This window comes from Aotus nancymaae, unplaced genomic scaffold (assembly GCF_030222135.1).
Source record: "Aotus nancymaae isolate 86718 unplaced genomic scaffold, 86718_ANA_hifiasm-v0.15.2.pri h1tg000030l, whole genome shotgun sequence".
NCBI classification, from domain to species: domain Eukaryota; kingdom Metazoa; phylum Chordata; class Mammalia; order Primates; family Aotidae; genus Aotus; species Aotus nancymaae.
In genome coordinates, this window is record NW_026988443.1 from 23602755 (window position 1) to 23620946 (window position 18192).

Here is an 18192-nt window from a genome sequence, read left to right on the forward strand (position 1 = left end):
TGCCCAGCCCTACAGTATAATTTCTTTGAACATTTGTAGAATTAGGGAGAATAGGACATGTCCATGTGTTGGTCACATCTTAAGAGTGATGAATCTGGAGTAAGCAATGTTTGGGGTTTGGTTTTATTTGATGTTTCAAATCTAGTTTTAAGTTTTTCCCTTTGGTAGTAATTACTTGTTCCTAATAGCAGGGCCTTCAGCAGAAGGACAGTTATCAAATAATTAAACAATAGGCAGATTAGGAAACTCAGACATAACCAAAAGTAGGAAAGGAAGAGGTCAGGAAATGGGTTAGCTGATCCATTCTAGCCAGTTCTAGAGACTGCACACATGAAACGCTGCTGCTCCAGTTCTCTCTCTTGTTTCAGCCTGTCTACCAAACTCAAATGGTTTCATTGCCATATCTGAGCATATCCTTGGAGCTAAAATAGTGTGATTAGGGTGAGATATTGCTTAAGACACTGAGCCCTGGCCAGGCATGGTGGCTTACACCTGTAATCCCAGCACTTTGGGAGGCTGAGGTGGGAGGATCACAAGGTCAGGAGTTCGAGACCAGCCTGGCCAACATGGTGAAACCTCGTCTTTACTAAAAATACAAAAATTAGCTGGGCGTGATGGCACATGCCTGTAATCCCAGCTACTTGGGAGGCTGAGGCAGGAAAATTGCTTGAACCTGGGAGGCAGAGGTTGCAGTGAGCCGAGATCACACCATTGTACTCCAGCCTGGGCAACAAGAGTGAAACTCCCTCTCAAAAAAAAAGACACTGAGCCCTGCTAGATGTCTGGTTTGTGATTCTCATTGCTCTGGCCAGGCAGTCATGGGATTATTCTTCACCATTTTCTTTTCCCTAGGTGTACGTGGTTGGGAATGAACCTTTACCAGTTTTGATGGATTCTCTGCTTCCAGTCCTGGGAGTGCTTTTTCTTCTCTACTGTTTTACTAAGCAGAGTGTATCTCACATAAGGTAAACAATCAAGAGACCCTTATTTGTTTATAAATAGAATTTTATTTGTTTATAAATTGTGACGCCTTTTTTGCATGTTGTTTTTGTTCTCATTTTGAATATAAGACTTTGCCACTTTGAAATTACCATTTTCTTTCAAAGTCAGGAAAACACTGGGATCATCCTATTTTGCTCATCTAGAAAAGAAAGAGAATTTTGCAGATCTCAGAGCATTGGATACAGTTTTTAAAATGACTTTCCTCAGCCTCTGTCCTGGATCTCAAAGACAAAATCTGTTTACATGTATAAACATGCCACTTTTTGATCAGTGAGAAATGCTACAATAACTTGTCTAGGAAGGAGGAAATAGGGGATGGATCATAATAACCTTGTGGGGAGTTAGAAAACAAGTTGGGAAATCTAGATCTGAATGTGGCACTTTGTAATTTAGCCTGGGATTTGGTGTTGGTGATGCAGTGTGTTGTTTAGAAAGAAGGGATTTCTTAGTCATCCAGAAAATACTCCTTTGTCATAGTATTTAAGTAGGATTCATTTTGTATCAGCTCCATTTTCACAGTAATTTATGTTGTTTCTTCCTCCAGGTAAGAGTTATCCTATCTCAAGTCCTACAGAATTATGATTTTTGGTGTTTGGTGATCCCTGCATGTAATCTGATATACAATAATAGTACCTTCTTCACAGAGTTATTGTGAAGACTATGCATTAATGTGTTTAGCACAGTCCTCGGCAAATAGCGCAGTAAATGGTAGCTATCATTATCACCATTGCTAAGTGGTGGAAGAAACACCATCTTTTGTACTATTCAAAGCTTACATAGCCGGGCACTGTGGCTCACGCCTGTAATCCCAGCTCTTAGGGAGGCAGAGGCGGGAGGATAGCTTGAGCCCAGGAGTTCGAGACCTGCCTGGGCAATATAGCGAGACCCCATTCTCCACAAAAAAGAAAAAAACAAAAAGACAAAAAAAAAAAAAAAAGCTTACATAATGTTCTCGGCTCTTCAGCTTGGGTCAGCACACCATTGTAGCCCACAGCCACAACAGCAATGACAAGAGAGAATGCAGTGGAAGAGGGAGATTGTACATCTGTGAACTTGGTTTCAAGGGACAGTCCACAAAATAACTCTTGTTTTTGTTTTTTTTTGAGACAGAGTCTCACTCTGTCACCCAGACTTGGGGGCAATGATCTCAGCTCACTGCAATCTCCGCCCCTTGGGTTCAAGGATTTTCCTGCCTCAGCCTCCGGGTAGCTGGGATTACAGGCATCTGCCACCATGCCAGGCTAGGTTTTTTGTTTGTTTGTTTTTTTAGTTGTTTTTTTTTTGAGCAGAGTCTCACTCTGTCACCCAGGCTGGAGTTCAATGGCTTGATCTCGGTTCACTGCAACCTCTGCCTCCCAGGTTCAAGCAATTCTCCTACCTCAGCCTCCCAAGTAGCTGGGATTACAGGTGCCCGCCACCACACCCAGCTAATTTTTTGTATTTTTAGTAGAGATGGGGTTTCACCATGTTGGCCAGGATGGTCTCAATCTCTTGACATTGTGACCCATGAGCAACCTCTCCTGGCCAGTTTTTGTGTTTTTAGGAGAGACAGGGTTTTACCATGTTGGCCAGGCTGATATTGAACACCTGGCCTCAGGTGATTAACCTGCCTCAGCCTCCCAAAATGCTGGGATTACAGGCATGAGCCACTGTGCCAGGCCTCTTGTTTTTGTTTTAAAACCCAAGTTCTCACAGCACTGTCATGTTCTCCTCAGAGACTGACAAGGAACATGTGAACATTTATTTAGTTCCTCTCCTAGTTGACTGGCACAGATGAAAGTGGTTGAGGGATCAGTGATATTTTGTTGATATGCTGCTTCTTGGTGTCCAGCTATTAGTCCTGCCGAGAGTAGATGATTTTTATCTGTGTATACTTTCTCTGACAGTGCCTGATGCAAAGGCAGTAGTACACTTGGAATTACCAAAAAAAAAAAAAAAAAGAAAGAAATCACGTGGGGCTCTTGCGGCATTTCAGGGTTGCTTCCAGAGCCAAGGATTAGTCAGTCATTGAATTTCAGGATATTTGCATTCTGAAGTTCACAAGAAGCATACTTTCCTCTCCTTCATTTCAGTAGTACTAGGAAATTGTGCCAGCACTTAGAATGTAGTGGAACCTGACAGCCTTTCTTTCTTTTTTTATGTTAGCTTGTTAGATGCTTGGAGTAAGATGACAAGCTCATTCATAACTGCTTTTTCTGCCAGGTCACTTTGCCAAGAGATCTTATTATGGATTCTGGGGAAGCTGGAAAGGAAGAAGGCAATTGCCAGCCTGAAAGGATTTGCAGGGTTGGACAAAGCTGTGCCCTCTCTCCATACTCTGTGTCAGTTTAGGGTCGCCACTCAAGGTGGCATTATGATTACCATCAAAGAGGCCATTAGGTGAGTCCACCCATCCATTACTGTCTCTCTTCAGATTTAATTTTGCCCAAAAGGCCATTCAGTGATTCAACCACTAAGGGGTGCTGATAGAAAAGAAACTAGAAACTCGTGTCGCTGAGGTGCCTGCTATTTATATTCTCTAAATGAAATGTGAGCCTTAAATAATCCTCCAGGTTTTTTTCCAAGGTGCTTGCTAATAGTTGGTGCAATTTACTGGAGCCTAACAGCTCTGCATCACACAAGCCCACTTACTCCACCATCTTTGCCAGCTAATCAGAATAAAGGACAGACACATGTTCACCCTTAACACCATAATAATCCAGTTCTCTTTCTGACTCTTAAAATGGTATATGTGTGTGTTTATAGTCAGACTTATTCCTGAGGGAAATTGTCTAATAGCTATCTTTTATGCTAATTTTATGATGGAGATTTCTCATAGGTATTGATTAGAAAGTACTTAATAAATATTAGTGGAAAGGATCATTTATTTCTTCAACATCTCACAATTATATATTTTAAATTATTTCCACTTTCTGGATAATCTAATGTTATTACCTCAGAACATAAATTCCTGTTGGTCATAGTCCATGTAATATTAATGGATGACAGCTATCCTGTTTGGATTTCACATCACATTCAAAGTGCTGCTGTGCGTTCAGGTGTTGAAATATAATTATATATTCATAGTTAACTTGGTATAGTTTTAAAACACCTCTTCAGTTTGATGGACTTGAGGAAAATAGAAAAACGCCTAGATTGCAAACAGAATTATCAGTCTAAACTCAAACTGCTATTCTGCCTAGCAACAGTTCTCAAGAAGATGTTTTTGGCCAGGCATAGTGGCTCACACCTGTAATCCCAGCACTTTATGAGGCTGAGGCAGGTGGATCACCTGAGGTTAGGAGTTTCAGACCAGCCTGGCCAACGTGGTGAAACCCTATCTCTATTAAAAATACAAAAATTAGGCCGGACACAGTGGCTCACACCTGTAATCCCAGCACTTTGGGAGACCAAGGTGGGTGGATCATGAGGTCAAGAGATCGAGACCATTCTGACCAACATGGTGAAACCCTGTCTCTACTAAAAAATACAAAAAAATTAGCTGGGTGTAGTGATGTGTGCCTGTAGTCCCAACTACTCGGGAGGCTGAGGCAGGAGAATTGCTTGAACCCAGGAGGCGGAGATTGCAGTGAGCCGAGATTGCACCACTGCACTCCAGCCTGGCGCCTGGCAACAAAACAAGACTCATGTCTTAAAAAAAAACAAAAACAAAAACAAAAAAACACAAAAATACAAAAATTAGCCAGGCAGGGTGGTGCATTCCTGTAGTGCTAGCTACTTGTGAGGCTGAGGCACAAGAATTGCTTGAACCATGAGGCGGAAGTTGCAGTGAGCTGGGATTGCACCACTGCCCTTCAGCCGGGGTAACAGAATGAGACTGTCTCAAAAAAAAAAAAAAGAAGGGTCTGGCGCAGTGGCTCATGCCTGTAATCTCAGCACTTTGGGAGGCCCAGGTGGGTGGATGACTTGAGGTCAAGTGTTCAAGACCACCCTGGCCAACATGGTTAAACCCCATCTCTACCAAAAATACAAAAATTAGCCAGTTGTGGTGGCAGGCACCTGTAGTCCCAGCTACGCAGGAGGCTGAGGCAAGACTGTCACTTGAACCTGGGAGGTGGAGGTTGCACTCCAGCCTGGGCGACAGAGCAAGACACTGTCTTAATAAAAAAAAAGAAGAAGAATTTTCTTTAAAGAAATTCTATAAGAGCAGCTTGGATTTTATGATCTTTAGATCTGGAGTTTTTACTTTTCTGGAATTAAATATAATTGTTTGGAATTTACTTTTTATTGTTGAAATTTTAAGAATAGTACTTAAGATAATTGTCCTGTGTTTTTGTTTTGTTTTGTTTTTGAGGCTGAGTCTGGTTCTGTCACTCAAGCTGGAGTGCAATGGCATGATCTCAGCTCACTGTAAGCTCCACCTCCTGGGTTCAAGCAATTCTCCTGCCTCAGCCTCCCAAGTAGGTGGGACTACAGGCACCCGCCACCACACCCAGCTATTTTTTGTATTTTTAGTAGAGATGGGGTTTCACTGTGTTGGCCAGGCTGGTGTTGAACTCCCGACCCCGTGATCCACCTGCCTCAGCCTCCCAAAGTGCTGGGATTTCAGGCGTGAGCCACCTCACTCGGCAACATCTGTCATTTTTTTCTCAATTTAGTCTGAAAAAAATTTATTTCATTGGTCACAGAAATAACACATATTCTTTGTATAATACAAAAAGCACATAAAGAGGAAAACAAAAGTCAACCAGTGTCTTATTTTCTGTTCACATTATATTAGCATTTTGCTTTTTAGTACATCTTCAGTGTCTTTGTATTTGTTTACATGATGATGTAGTATAATAATATAGTATCTTGGTCTGATTACGGTGGCTCATACTGGTAATTCCATCACTTTGGGAGGCCAAGGTGTAAGGACTGCTTGAGACCCATAGTTTAAGACCAGCCTGGGCAACATAGCAAGACCCCATTTATTAAAAAAAAATAAAATGTGTGTGAGTGTGTGTGTGTGTGTGTGTGTGTATATATGTGTATGTGTGTGTGTGTGTGTATATATATATACTTATATATATACATATATATATATAGTATCTTGGTCTCTTCACCTGTCAGAAGAATTAAAAACTAAAAGCCATAGCACCTCATGAGAAAGTACAAAAATTTCTTGACCAGCCTGGGCAATATGGCAGAACCTGGTCTCTACAAAAAAATACAAAAATTAGTTGGTCATGATGGTGCACCTTTGTAGTCCCAGCTGCTTGGGAGGCTGAAGTGGGAGGATTGCCTCAGCCTTGGAGGTTGAGGCTGCAGTGAGCCATGAACGAACCACTGCACTCCAGCCTAGGCAACAAGTGAGACCCTGTTTCAAAACAAACAAATGAACATACAAACAATTCTTGAAATTTTTGCAGTAATCATAGCACTGGTGTAGCCAGATTTTGTAAGACCACCCTGGCCTTGGTAATCTCATTCAACCTACTCATTTTTCTGAACCTTTATGCATTTTCCTATTTCAGCTAATTGGTTCCTTTCAGTTGAGGTTGACTGCATGTCCTCCCATGATGATCATGTCTTTTTCTGCTGCCCATAATCCTTCAGTGGCTCATCAGAAAAAAGTCAGAGTTCTTTTAAAAAAAAAAAAAAATTAACTGAAAGTTGCCAGGAAAAATTAAAATAAAATAAAAAAGTCAGAGTTCCTTTGAGTGACATCTAAGGCCCTCTGTGATCTAGCCTTACTTTGCAGCCATCTCTTTCTTTGCTTTTCCTCAGGCCCAGAATATCTGCATGTAACTCTAATTCCTCCTTGCTTTTGCAACTTACGAAATAATAGTAATTCTTCAACATCCTTTTCTTTTTTTTTTTCAGAAATGAGATATGCTGGGAACAGTGGCTCACACCTGTAATCCTAACACTTTAGGAGGCCAAGGCAGGTGGATTACCTGAGCTCAGGAGTTCGAAACCAGCCTGGGCAACAGGGTGAAACCCCGTCTCTACTAAAATACAAAAAATTAGTCAGCCATGGAGGTGTGCACCTGTGGTACTAGCTACTCTGGATGCTGAGGCAGGAGAACTGCTTGAACCGAGGAGATGGAGGTTGCAGTGAGCTGAGATCATGTCACTACACTCCAACCTGGGCAACAGAGTGAGACTCCATCTCCAAAAAAAAAAAGAACTGAGATTTTGCCATGTTGTCTATGTTGGCTGGAGTGCAGTGGCTGTTCATAGTTGTGATCATAATGTATTACAACCTCAAACTCCTGGGCTCAAGCAGTCTCCCTGCCTCAGCCTCCTAGTACACTGCAGGTGTGCACCACTGTGTCCAGCTAACATCCATCTTCATGAATCTTTCCCTATTCAAGCAAATGACCATGCAGGACATAACGGGCTTGTTTCTGAGAATCAATACTATTTTCAGAATGGAGAAATAGTAAAATAAGTTAAATAAATTTTGGGGATCTTTTTAATGATTGTTTGGACATCACATGTTACTTTAGGAGATTTCTGTGGGGTTTAAAAATATGTGTATCTCTGGTGACACTGCCAAGATAAATTTTACCCTTCATTGCAGTGACGAAGATGAAGATGAAGCCCTGTACCAGAAGGTATCTTCAGAGCAGGACCGGGTGGAGCATCTTGGGGACTTGCTGTCCCTCTGCCAAGAATGCGGTTTGGCAGGAGACTTCTTCATCTTCTGTTTGAAAGTAAGAAGTACAAGTAGTGGCCGGGCGCGGTGGCTCAAGCCTGTAATCCCAGCACTTTGGGAGGCCGAGGCGGGTGGATCACGAGGTCAAGAGATCGAGACCATCCTGGTCAACATGGTGAAACCCCGTCTCTACTAATACAAAAAATTAGCTGGGCACGGTGGCGCGTGCCTGTAATCCCAGCTACTCAGGAGGCTGAGGCAGGAGAATTGCCTGAACCCAGGAGGCGGAGGTTGCGGTGAGCCAGATCGCGCCATTGCACTCCAGCCTGGGTATCAAGAGCGAAACTCCGCCTCAAAAAAAAAAAAAAAAAAAAAAAGAAGTACAAGTAGTTCCTGGTCATTGTTATTCCAGGGGAGTTTCAGGAGACCCTTTGAATTTTCAAGGCATTTATAATTTTAGGTCCTAAAATTTAGGTCCTATTTTAGGGAAAGTGATCAGAGGACATAAAGGAATTTATTTCTTAATGGCCTTGGATTGGTAAAAAGAAGAAACTTACCTTCATTATACTCATGTTATCTACTACTTCCCCAAGTAATTGGCACTGACATTTTAGAGATGAACAAAGCAGGACCCTCGATCTATGAAAGGGTTAATCTTTGCTCCATGTTGACAGTAAGAACCCTTTTGAAGTTAATAGCAGGTTTTACAGCTATAGCGTAATCCCTTATCCTTCTGACTGTTGTTTTGTCAGGTATTTGCAAAGGAGATTTAGCAATTTTGCCTCTTTCATTTCATTTTGTGGGCACTTGAAGCCTTTTCTGGGTTTGTTTCTTAGTGCCAGTGGTTGTGCTTTGCTTCCTTTTCTTCTATTCTCTGACAGTAACTTGTACCCCATAATGTTACTCTTTGTTGCACTATATGACATCATAAGCCAGTGACCTCCAGCTCTGCTTTCTCAACTCTTTTTCCTAAAGTGTCTACTCTAAAAGAAATCTAAGAGAGTTTAAGGTTTCTGTGGGTATGGGAGAATTCAAGGAGAGAATCAGGGCTAACATTTCTAGAACTTGAAGTAGGGGACACTTTTTGATGCTTTCTTGCCTCCCATGTTCACACCTATCCTCATGCCCAGTGATACTCTTTCTAAATAACATTCCAAGGGGATGTGCTCTTAATTGTATACTTCAAAAAATTGTTCCAGGCTGGGCATGGTAGCTCACGCCTGTAATCCCAGCACTTTGGGAGGCCAAGCCAGGTGGATCACCTGAACTCAGGCATTCAAGACTAGCCTGGGCAACATGGCAAAACCCTGTCTCTACCAAAAACACAAAAAATTAGCCTGGTACAGTGGCTTTGTGCCTGTAGTCCCAGCTACTCAGTGGGCTAAGGTGACAGGATTGCTTAAACCCAGGAGTCAGAGGTTTCAGTGAGCCAGGATCTTACCAGTCCACTCCGGTCTGGGTGACAGAGTGAGACCCTGCCTCAAAAAAAAAATTGTTTAATAGACAAGCAAACAAATAAAAGGACTTTGCTCTAAAACAGTTTATCTCCACCCTGACACTATTGACACCTTGGGCCAGATAAATTTTTTTTGTGAGTGGCTGTCTTGTGCATTGTAGGGTATTTAGAAGCATTCTGACCTCCACTAATTAGATTACCCCTCAATTATGACAGCCAAAATATCCCAGACATTGTGAAATGTCCCCTGGGGAGGAAAATTGCCCAGGCACAGCTGAGTACCACTACTCTAAACTGTCAGTTACTTTGGTAAAGCCCTAATTATTTATTAGGAAACTCAAGGTTTTTACTTCCCAAGGAAATTTACGACAGTGAAGGGTAGATGAATAGCCTACAAAACCCACAGTAATATGTGATTTCTTAGTAGGAGTTAAGTTCTAAGTATGTTAGAGGAAAAGGGCAGTAGTGTTGGAGTCATCTAATGGTCTCCAAAAGGGGTTTGAGAATGTGAGGTGGTCTGAGGTCTCAGTTCAAGGAAGACTGCTAATAGAAATCATAAAAATACTCACAAAACAAAAAGCTTGTCAAACTATTTCTTTGTGTGTATATTTTTTTATGAGATTTTACATTTTTATATACATGACATCATACTGTACATATTCTGCAACTTATATTTTTCACTCAGTAGTGTACTGATACCCATATAAATCTAATTCATTTATGTTAACTGCTGTGATATAATAAATACATCGTAAGGTTTTCTTATTGCTGGACATTTAGGTTGTCTCCAAGTTTTGGCTATTACAAATAATGTTGCCACAAACACAGACTATTTCTTTAAACATACAGTTCAAACAGAGGTTTCTACTTATGTTTGGGAAGACCTTAGTTCCACTGGCTTTATCTTCACTTTTTCTTCCCTGCCGTGCTTATAGGAGTTGACTCATGTGGCCATGGAAAATGAAGCAGAGTTAAAAACTAAGCCCTTCTCCAGCAAGAGCCTCTTGGAATTAGAGCAACATCAGACTCTTCTTGTGGAAGGCCAAGAGCAGAAGCTGCTTGTCCTGCAGCTGATGGCGGTTCTGTGTGAGAGGATGTCTGAGCAGATATTCACAAACATCACTCAGGTCAGTAGTTGCCACATTCTGGACCCCAGCCTGGTGGTATTTGCCTATTTTGTTTTCTTTGCATTCTCCCTGCCCCACCAAAAAGTTTAAAAATGTTGCTCAGAGTGTGATTTGATGACACCTGTGTCATGAGGTGTTTCTTGGAATGCTGGTTAAATACAGAAATTACATAGCCCACACCAGGCCAACTGAATTCAAAACTTCCCAGTGTCCTGAGGCTCCACATGTTTAACAAGCTCCCGAGGTGATTCTCATGCACATAAAATTTTATCTTAAATGATTATATGTTATGTTGTAGTAATTTTCAACTTTGGGTGCAAAATAAATTGTCTGGGATCTTTTTCAAAATATTGATAGCCAGCCCATGCTTAAAGATTCTGATTCAGCATGTCTGCATTAGAATCTCTATCCTACTCAAGCTCCATGGATGATTCTAATGTGTATCAAAACTTGAAAATGATTATACATTCAATTTGAAGAAAAGAAATCACAAATAATAATGAGATCACCTTGAATTTTATAGGTCCACTAACTCACAGCCAATCTCCACAACATCCTGTAAAGTTTTAAGATGTTTTTAAAAATGCTTTCAGAGTAGTATCACTATGCAAGGCCGTGCCTGAATTTTATTGGCTCAGACATTATTTTTCCCACCTTTAAAAAAGATAGGAAATAAAAGTAATAAAGCAAAGTCAGTACAGTCACCGGATTTTACCACTTAACCAGAATTAGTTGTTGCTTGGTTGGTCAATAGGCAATTGTAAGATGGTATGATTGTCACACTTAAATCAGATTCTCCAGCTCTTTGTATGGTAGTCATTGTCATCTGCCTTCGGGTGTTGCTAAGCAGCATTTCACTATAGCTCCTGCTGAGAAAATTTGCAACTGCCTGTCAGTCTGACTTACCATGCCTGTTTAATGAGAATTATGCTCATGATTTCTTTCCTGGCCTCTTACTCTTTCAGTTCACTGACCCCGTGTTACTTAGTAGGGTGATTTGTTCTTCCATTGTTTATATCCATTCCCTGAAGACTTTTTCATCCAGACCTTATGTTTTTATCTCAGGATGCTAGTTGGAAGGGAAATGGTCTAAAAACTGATATGACTTGAGCTTTTGCACTTAGCTCCCTTTACTCCTAATTAAGGAACAATGGTGTCAGGCTGGTACAAAAATGATTTGTCCCATTAAATTATCCTTCAGCTAAGGTTAAAATGTATCAGGACAAAAAGAACCACAAGGAAATATTAAAATGCATTTGGTAATCTCACCGTTCATGATAATATTGGTATATTATTTTATTTTATTATTTTTATTTGAGATGGAGTCTCACTCTGTCCCTCAGGCTGGAGTGCTGTGGTGCAATCTCGGCCTCCCAAGGAACTGGGATTTTAGGTCAGCACCACTGCACCTAGCTAATTTTTGTATTTGTAGTAGAGACAGGGTTTCACTATGTTGGCCAGGCTGATCTTGAACTCTCAACCTCAGGTGATCCACCCTCCTTGGCCTCCCATAGTGCTGAGATTACAGGCGTGAGCTACTGTGCCCAGCCATTATTGGTGTATTATTTTGAAACACACATACACGTATGGATAAGGAAAATAAGTTAATGTAATTTTGTGAATATTATTAGGGATCAAGATTTTTAGCATTAAAAAAGAGGTATAAAATAAAGAACCAGAGTAAAGAGCCTATAATTCATTATTATTTTTTTTTAAGAGACAGAGTCTCACTATATTGCCCAGACTGGACTTGAATTCCTAGGCTCAAGCACTTCTGCCACCTCAGCCTCCCAAGTAGCTGAAACTACAGGTGCATACCACCATGCCCAGCTTAAAGTATTATTGAATTTGAATTGGAAATATTAGTTTGAACTCATGATTTAGTTTTCTCTTTTAAAAAAATAGATATTTCTGAGCTCAGCCCATTGTCAGTCCCAAGAAGCAATGACAACCCAGTAGCAATAAGCATTCTTAGTGACAATTTATGGGTTTTTTTTTTTTTTTTTTGAGACAGAGTCTGGCTCTGTCAGCCAGGTTGGAGTGCAGTGCCATAATCTTAACTCACTGCAACCTCCCAGGTTCAAGTGATTCTTCTGCCCCAGCATCCCAAGTAGCTGGTAGCTGGGATTGCAAGTGTGTGCCACCATGCCTGGCTAATTTTTTTTATTTATTTAAAAATTTTTTTATCCCTGGCTGATTTTTGTATTTTTAGTAGAGATGGGGTTTCGCCATGTTGCCCAAACTGGTCTTGAACTCCTGACCTCAAGCAATCCACTCGTCTCAGCCTCCCAAAGTCCTGGGATTACAGGCATGAACCACTGTGCCCAGCCCAATTTATAGTTTCTAAATACTATTTTCTACTAAAAGAATTCTGAGCTCTATGGCATACGGTTGATTCAAAGTCTGAGGCAGGCAGAAATTGTATATTATAAGCCTCAAGGCATCTTGTTATGCCTGAATACAAGGAAGCAACCTGAGATGAATGGGATCATATCTGTAGCACAGTGAAGCCAACTTGAAGGGAGTCCCATTGCCATAGATAGGACAATTAGATCATTAAAGGGAATAAGGCCTGCAATGGATTGAAGTACATCAAAGATAAAAATCTGAGTCAAAGGAAAAAAAACCCTTATAGAACACCTTTGGGATTGCCAGGGCATCAACTCATTATTTTGTACATTGATAAGTAAAGGTAAAGAATAAAGCATTTCTTGTGTTTCCTGTAGGAATTGTATGTCAGGTAACCAAATGGTCAATGAAGGAACATTTTTCTTTACAGGAGAATCATAGCTAAAAATTTAAAAAGAGAACTAGAAAATTACATCTTGGCTGGGTGCAGTGGCTCATGCCTGTAATCTCAGCACTTTGGGAGTCTGAAGCAGGAGAATTGCCTGAGCCCAGGAGTTCAAGACCAGGCACAATGGTGAGATCATAGCTCACTGCAGCCTTGCACCCACTGGGTTCAAGCAATCCTCCCGCCTTAGCCTCTCCAGTAGCTGGGACTACAGGCATGCACCACCACGCCCAGCTAATTGTTTCACTATTTTTGTGGAGGTGGTGTCTCACTGTATTGCCCAGGCTGGTCTGGGCAATAGTAAATGATCTAGCAACTTGAGAAACTGGAAATCTAAATGTCTGCATGTGGAGAAGTCAAGAAGCAAACCACTATACCTCAATAAAGCAGTTAATTTTTTTTTTTTTTTTAAAGAAAAATAAGAAAAAAAGGAACAAGCTTCTTTTCACTACAGAACCCTGGAAGGACATGAAGCACCAGATAAGCTCTAAAAATGGAGTTGACGGTGTCTCAAGCCTGTAATCCCAGCACTTTGGGAGGCCGAGACGGGTGGATCACGAGGTCAAGAGATCGAGACCATCCTGGTCAACATGGTGAAACCCCGTCTCTATTAAAAATACAAAAAAAATCAGCTGGGCATGGTGGCGTGTGCCTGTAATCCCAGCTACTCAGGAGGCTGAGGCAGGAGAATTGCCTGAACCCAGGAGGCGGAGGTTGCGGTGAGCCGAGATCGCGCCATTGCACTCCAGCCTGGGTAACAAGAGCGAAACTCCGTCTCAAAAAAAAAAAAAATAAAATAAATAAAAAAAAATAAAAATGGAGTTGAATTTAGAGCTTAAAACAGTTTGATGCTGGGCGCAGTGGCTCACACATGTAATCCAAGCACTTTGGGAGGCCAAGTCAGGCAGATCACGAGGTCAGGAGTTTGAGACCAGCCTGGCCAACATGGTGAAACTCCTGTCTCTACTAAAAATACAAAAATTAGCCGGGTGTGGTGGTGCATGCCTATAATCCCAGCTACTCTAACCCATGAGGTGGACGTTGCATTTAGGTGAGATCGTGCCATTGTACTCCGGCCTGGGCAACAGAACAAGACTCTGTCTCAAGGAAAAAAAAAAACCAGTTTGAAAGGCTGTATAGGATTCAGTAGATTCCTTCTTTCCTTTCCTTTATACGACCACCTCCCCTTCCCAGTGCAAGACTGGAGGTTTACTCTTGAGAGATGTTGAACCTAAGGGACTTTGAACTTGGGTGGGAGAGGCAAACTGAAAAATAGGAGGTATAGGCCGGGCTCAGTGGCGCAGGCCTGTAATCACAGCACTTCGGGAGGCCACGGCGGGCAGATCACGAGGATAAAAGATCGAGACTATCCTGGCCAACATGGTGAAACCCCATCTCTACTAAAAAATACAAAAATTAGCTGGGAATGGTGGCACGCATCTGTAGACCCAGCTATTTGGGAGGCTGAGGCAGGAGAATTTCTTGAACCCAGAAGGCCAAGGTTGCAGTGAGACGAGATTGCACCATGGCACTCCAGCCTGTCGGCAGAGCGAGACTCTGTCTCAAATAGATAGATAGATAGATAGATAGATAGATAGATAGATAGATAGATAGATAAGAAGGTGTAAGTTGAAGTCTGCATCCTCAACAATGAGGCCTCCACCCCTTCCACTCAAGTGTCAGAGTCTTGGCAGCAGGTTTAGACACCCCCATAGGACTACTGTGAGGATTAAATCAGTTAATACCTATAACGTGTTCAGAATCGTGCTTGGTAAATAGTAAATGCTTAATGTTATCATTAAGCTAAACAACTAAATAATTACAAGTGGTTGCTTCTGTAGAGCCTGAATCAGACCAGAAGAAATGATGTAGGGCACTGCTGTTTTTAACTACAAGCTTTTAGGAATATTTGGCTTTTAAAATTATGTAGGTTTATAAGAAGTTTTAAGTAAAAAGTAAAGATCTGTCCTCAGTCTCTACAACATATATAAATTTTAGAACAGGCTTCAGTCACACACCTATTCTTGTGGCTGGCAGCCCCACCAAAATCATAGGAAATGTTTAGTAGGGGGAGAAGCTGCTGTTCAAATGGGAAGGGGTTTTGGTATTAACATGAAGAATGTTTGGGGGAAAGCATACTTAATAGATGACAGTAATAGCTGGCTATCCCTTTACAGTTAACGGTTCCCCATTTTGTTTTTGTTTTTAACATACATACAAACATAGAAATTTTCTATTTTAGTAATAGGATCGTACTGCTTGCTTGTTTTGATACCTGTATACACACACACACAGACAGATAGTGTAGGCTGGGCATGGTGGCTCACGCTTGTAATCCCAGCACTTTAGGAGGCCAAGGCAGGAGGATCATGAAGTCAGGAGTTTGAGACCAGCCTGGCCAACACAGTGAAACCCCGTCTCTACCAAAAATACAAAATTATCTGGGCATGGTGGAGGCACCTGTAATCCAGGCTACTTGGGAGGCTGAGGCAGGAGAATTACTTGAACCCTAGAGGCGGAGGTTGCAGTGAGCTGAGATCGCACCACTGCACTCCAGCCAGGGTGACAGAGCAAGACTCTGTCTCCAAAACAAAACAAAACAAAAAGATAATGGAGAGAAACTTAGAAAAAAATTGGAAGGCTAAGTAGTCCTAGTTGAGTAATTTAAGAATACTTGTGCTGAAATGAAAGCTAAATATAAACAAGGAATGCTTTATTTATATTTTATTATTGTTGTTAGAGATAGGGTCTCACTCTGTCACCCAGGCTGGAGTGCAGTGGTGCAATCACAGCTCACTGCAACCTCGAACTCCTTGGCTCAAGTGATTCTCCCAACTCAGCTTCCTGGGTAGCCAGGACTACAGGTGCATGCCACTGTGCCTGGCTAATTTTTTAATTTGTTGCCAGGCTGGTCTTGAACTCCTGGCCTAAAGTAATCTCCTACCTGGCCTCCCAAAGTATTAGGATTACAGGCATTAGCCACTGTTCCCAGCCAAGGAGTGTTTTAGAAAACTCCCTGGAGGCAAAATAGGTGGCCCAAGACAGTAGAAACAGTTTCTACCTAGTTTCTCTAGAAACAGCCAGTGTCCTTATCCTCTAGTATGAATAAAGTCTTAGGGCTGGAGGAGGTAGTGAAAACTGTCATAACCAGCATGTTCATTCTAGTAAGTGGAACTTTTAATAACCTTTCTAGTTTCCTGCCTTGCTTCAGAAGACAAGTGTTAACAAGCCGTTCTCCTGACTTTAAGCCTGCAATAAAGATTCTAGCACAGCATGTGATTTGTCCAGATAATTAAACATGCAAGCTTGCATGTTATTTGAAGGCTTATTATGACCTTCTCAGCCTTTCCATTTCTAAAATGATTTCTGTCTTTTGAGTCATTAATCCTAAGTATGCATGTGTGTGTGCACGCATGTGTATTGTATACTGTCATTTATTCAAAGGTATTTCTACTTAAGGTGATTAATCCAAATGCATTGAAAATGATGCTGACTAAATTAATTATATTTAAAGATTAGTTGTTAGCCAGATGCTATGAAAATCTTGTCTAGGAACAATCTTAATCCTTTAAAATATTTAATACTTAAAAAAATACTAGATCAGGAGTCTCCAACCCCTAGACCACAGACTGGTACTGTTCCATGGCCTGTTGGGAACCAAGCCACATAGCTGGAGGTGAGCACGGCACAAGTGAGCATTACCACCTGAGCGCCGCCTCCTGTCAGATCAGCAGCAGCATTAGATTCTCATAGGAGCGCAAACCCTGTTGTGAACTGTGCACGCAAGGGATCTAGGTTGCGCAGTCCTTACGAGAATCTAACTCCTAATGATCTGAGGTGGAACAGTTTGATCCTGAAACCATTTCCTGCCCCTCTCCCCCTCCTGCCCCTGCCAACCCCAGTGTGTGGAAAAATCACTTTCCGTGAGACCAGTCCCTGGTGCCAAAAAGGTTGGGGACCACTACTGTTGATCATTTGCACAGATTGTTTGAGGACACTGGCTTCTAGATGAAACTGAACACCACCCCTCTATTCTTTGCTTACTAGAATTAGACTGTCAAAATGTGGTGGACGAAGAGGGGTGGGAATCCCTGAGGAGGAAACCTCCTTTTGAGAAGCAGATCTATGACCCTCTGTCATAGTAAAAAAGTAACAGGTCATTTTTTATAAAGAAAGTTTATTTTTTAGAGCAGTTTTAGATTCATAACAAAATTGAACAGTAGGGACAGAGATTTACCTTATACTCCCTGCACTCACACAACGTAGCCTCCCTCATTGTTAACATCTCCCACCCGAGTGATGCATTTCTTACAGCTGATCAATCTACATGGACACATCACCACCCAGAGTCCATAGTTTGCACTAGGGCTCCATCTTGGTGTTGTACAGCCTATAGATTTGGACAAATTTGTGATGCCATGTATCCACAATGACAGTATCATACAGAATAGTTTCCCCACCCTAAAAATCCTCTTGCTCTACCTGTTCTATCCTCCCTCTCTCCTAACCCCTGGCAACCCTTGATCTTTTTACTGTCTCCATAGTTTTCCCTTTCCCAAAATGTCATATAATTGAAATCATACAGCATATAGCCTTTTCAGCTTGGCTTCTTTCCCTTAATATGCATTTAAGGTTCCTCCATATCTTTTCATGGCTTGATTGACCATTTTTTGGTGCTATTTTTCCATTGTTTGGATGTACCACAATGTATTGATGCATTCACCTACTGAAGGACATCTTGGTTACTTCCAAGTTTTAACAATTATGACTAGAGCTGCTATAAACCACCATGTACAGGTTTTTGTGTGCATGTAAGTTTTCAACTCATTTGGATAAATATCAAGGCAAGCAATGGCTAGATTGTATGGTGAGAATATGTTTAGTTTTATAAGAAACTGCCAAACTGTCTGCCAAAGTGGCTATACCATTTTGCATTCTCGGCAGCAATGAATGAATGAGAGCTCCTGTTGCTCTATATTCTCACCAGCATTCCTGGTGAAATCAGTGCTCTGGATTTTGGCCATTCTATTAGGTGTGTAAAGGTATATATATCACTAATGCTTTAATTTCCAGTTCTCTGATGACATAGGATGTGGAGCATCTTTTCATATGCTTTTTTGCCCTCCATATATTTTCTTTGGTGAGATGTCTGTTCGGGACTTTTGCTCATTTTTAATTGGGCTGTTTCTTTTTCTTTTCTTTTCTCGATAGGATCTCTCTCTGTCACACA

The 18192-nt window shown here is 41.4% G+C and overlaps 1 protein-coding gene across 2 annotated transcripts in view; it reads left to right on the top strand.

Moving 5' to 3' along the window:
- Positions 1 to 18192, top strand: part of TANGO6 (transport and golgi organization 6 homolog) — a 242417-nt gene that overhangs the window by 47828 nt on the left and 176397 nt on the right. For both annotated transcript variants that reach the window (XR_010344863.1, XM_064383227.1), the window contains exons 8-11: positions 853 to 965; positions 3205 to 3381; positions 7511 to 7643; positions 9977 to 10168. Coding sequence is in view for 1 of the 2 variants with exons in the window: in XM_064383227.1 (XP_064239297.1) it covers positions 853 to 965; positions 3205 to 3381; positions 7511 to 7643; positions 9977 to 10168 (615 nt within the window). In the remaining variant the exon portion in view is untranslated. The remainder of the gene's footprint in view (positions 1 to 852; positions 966 to 3204; positions 3382 to 7510; positions 7644 to 9976; positions 10169 to 18192) is intronic.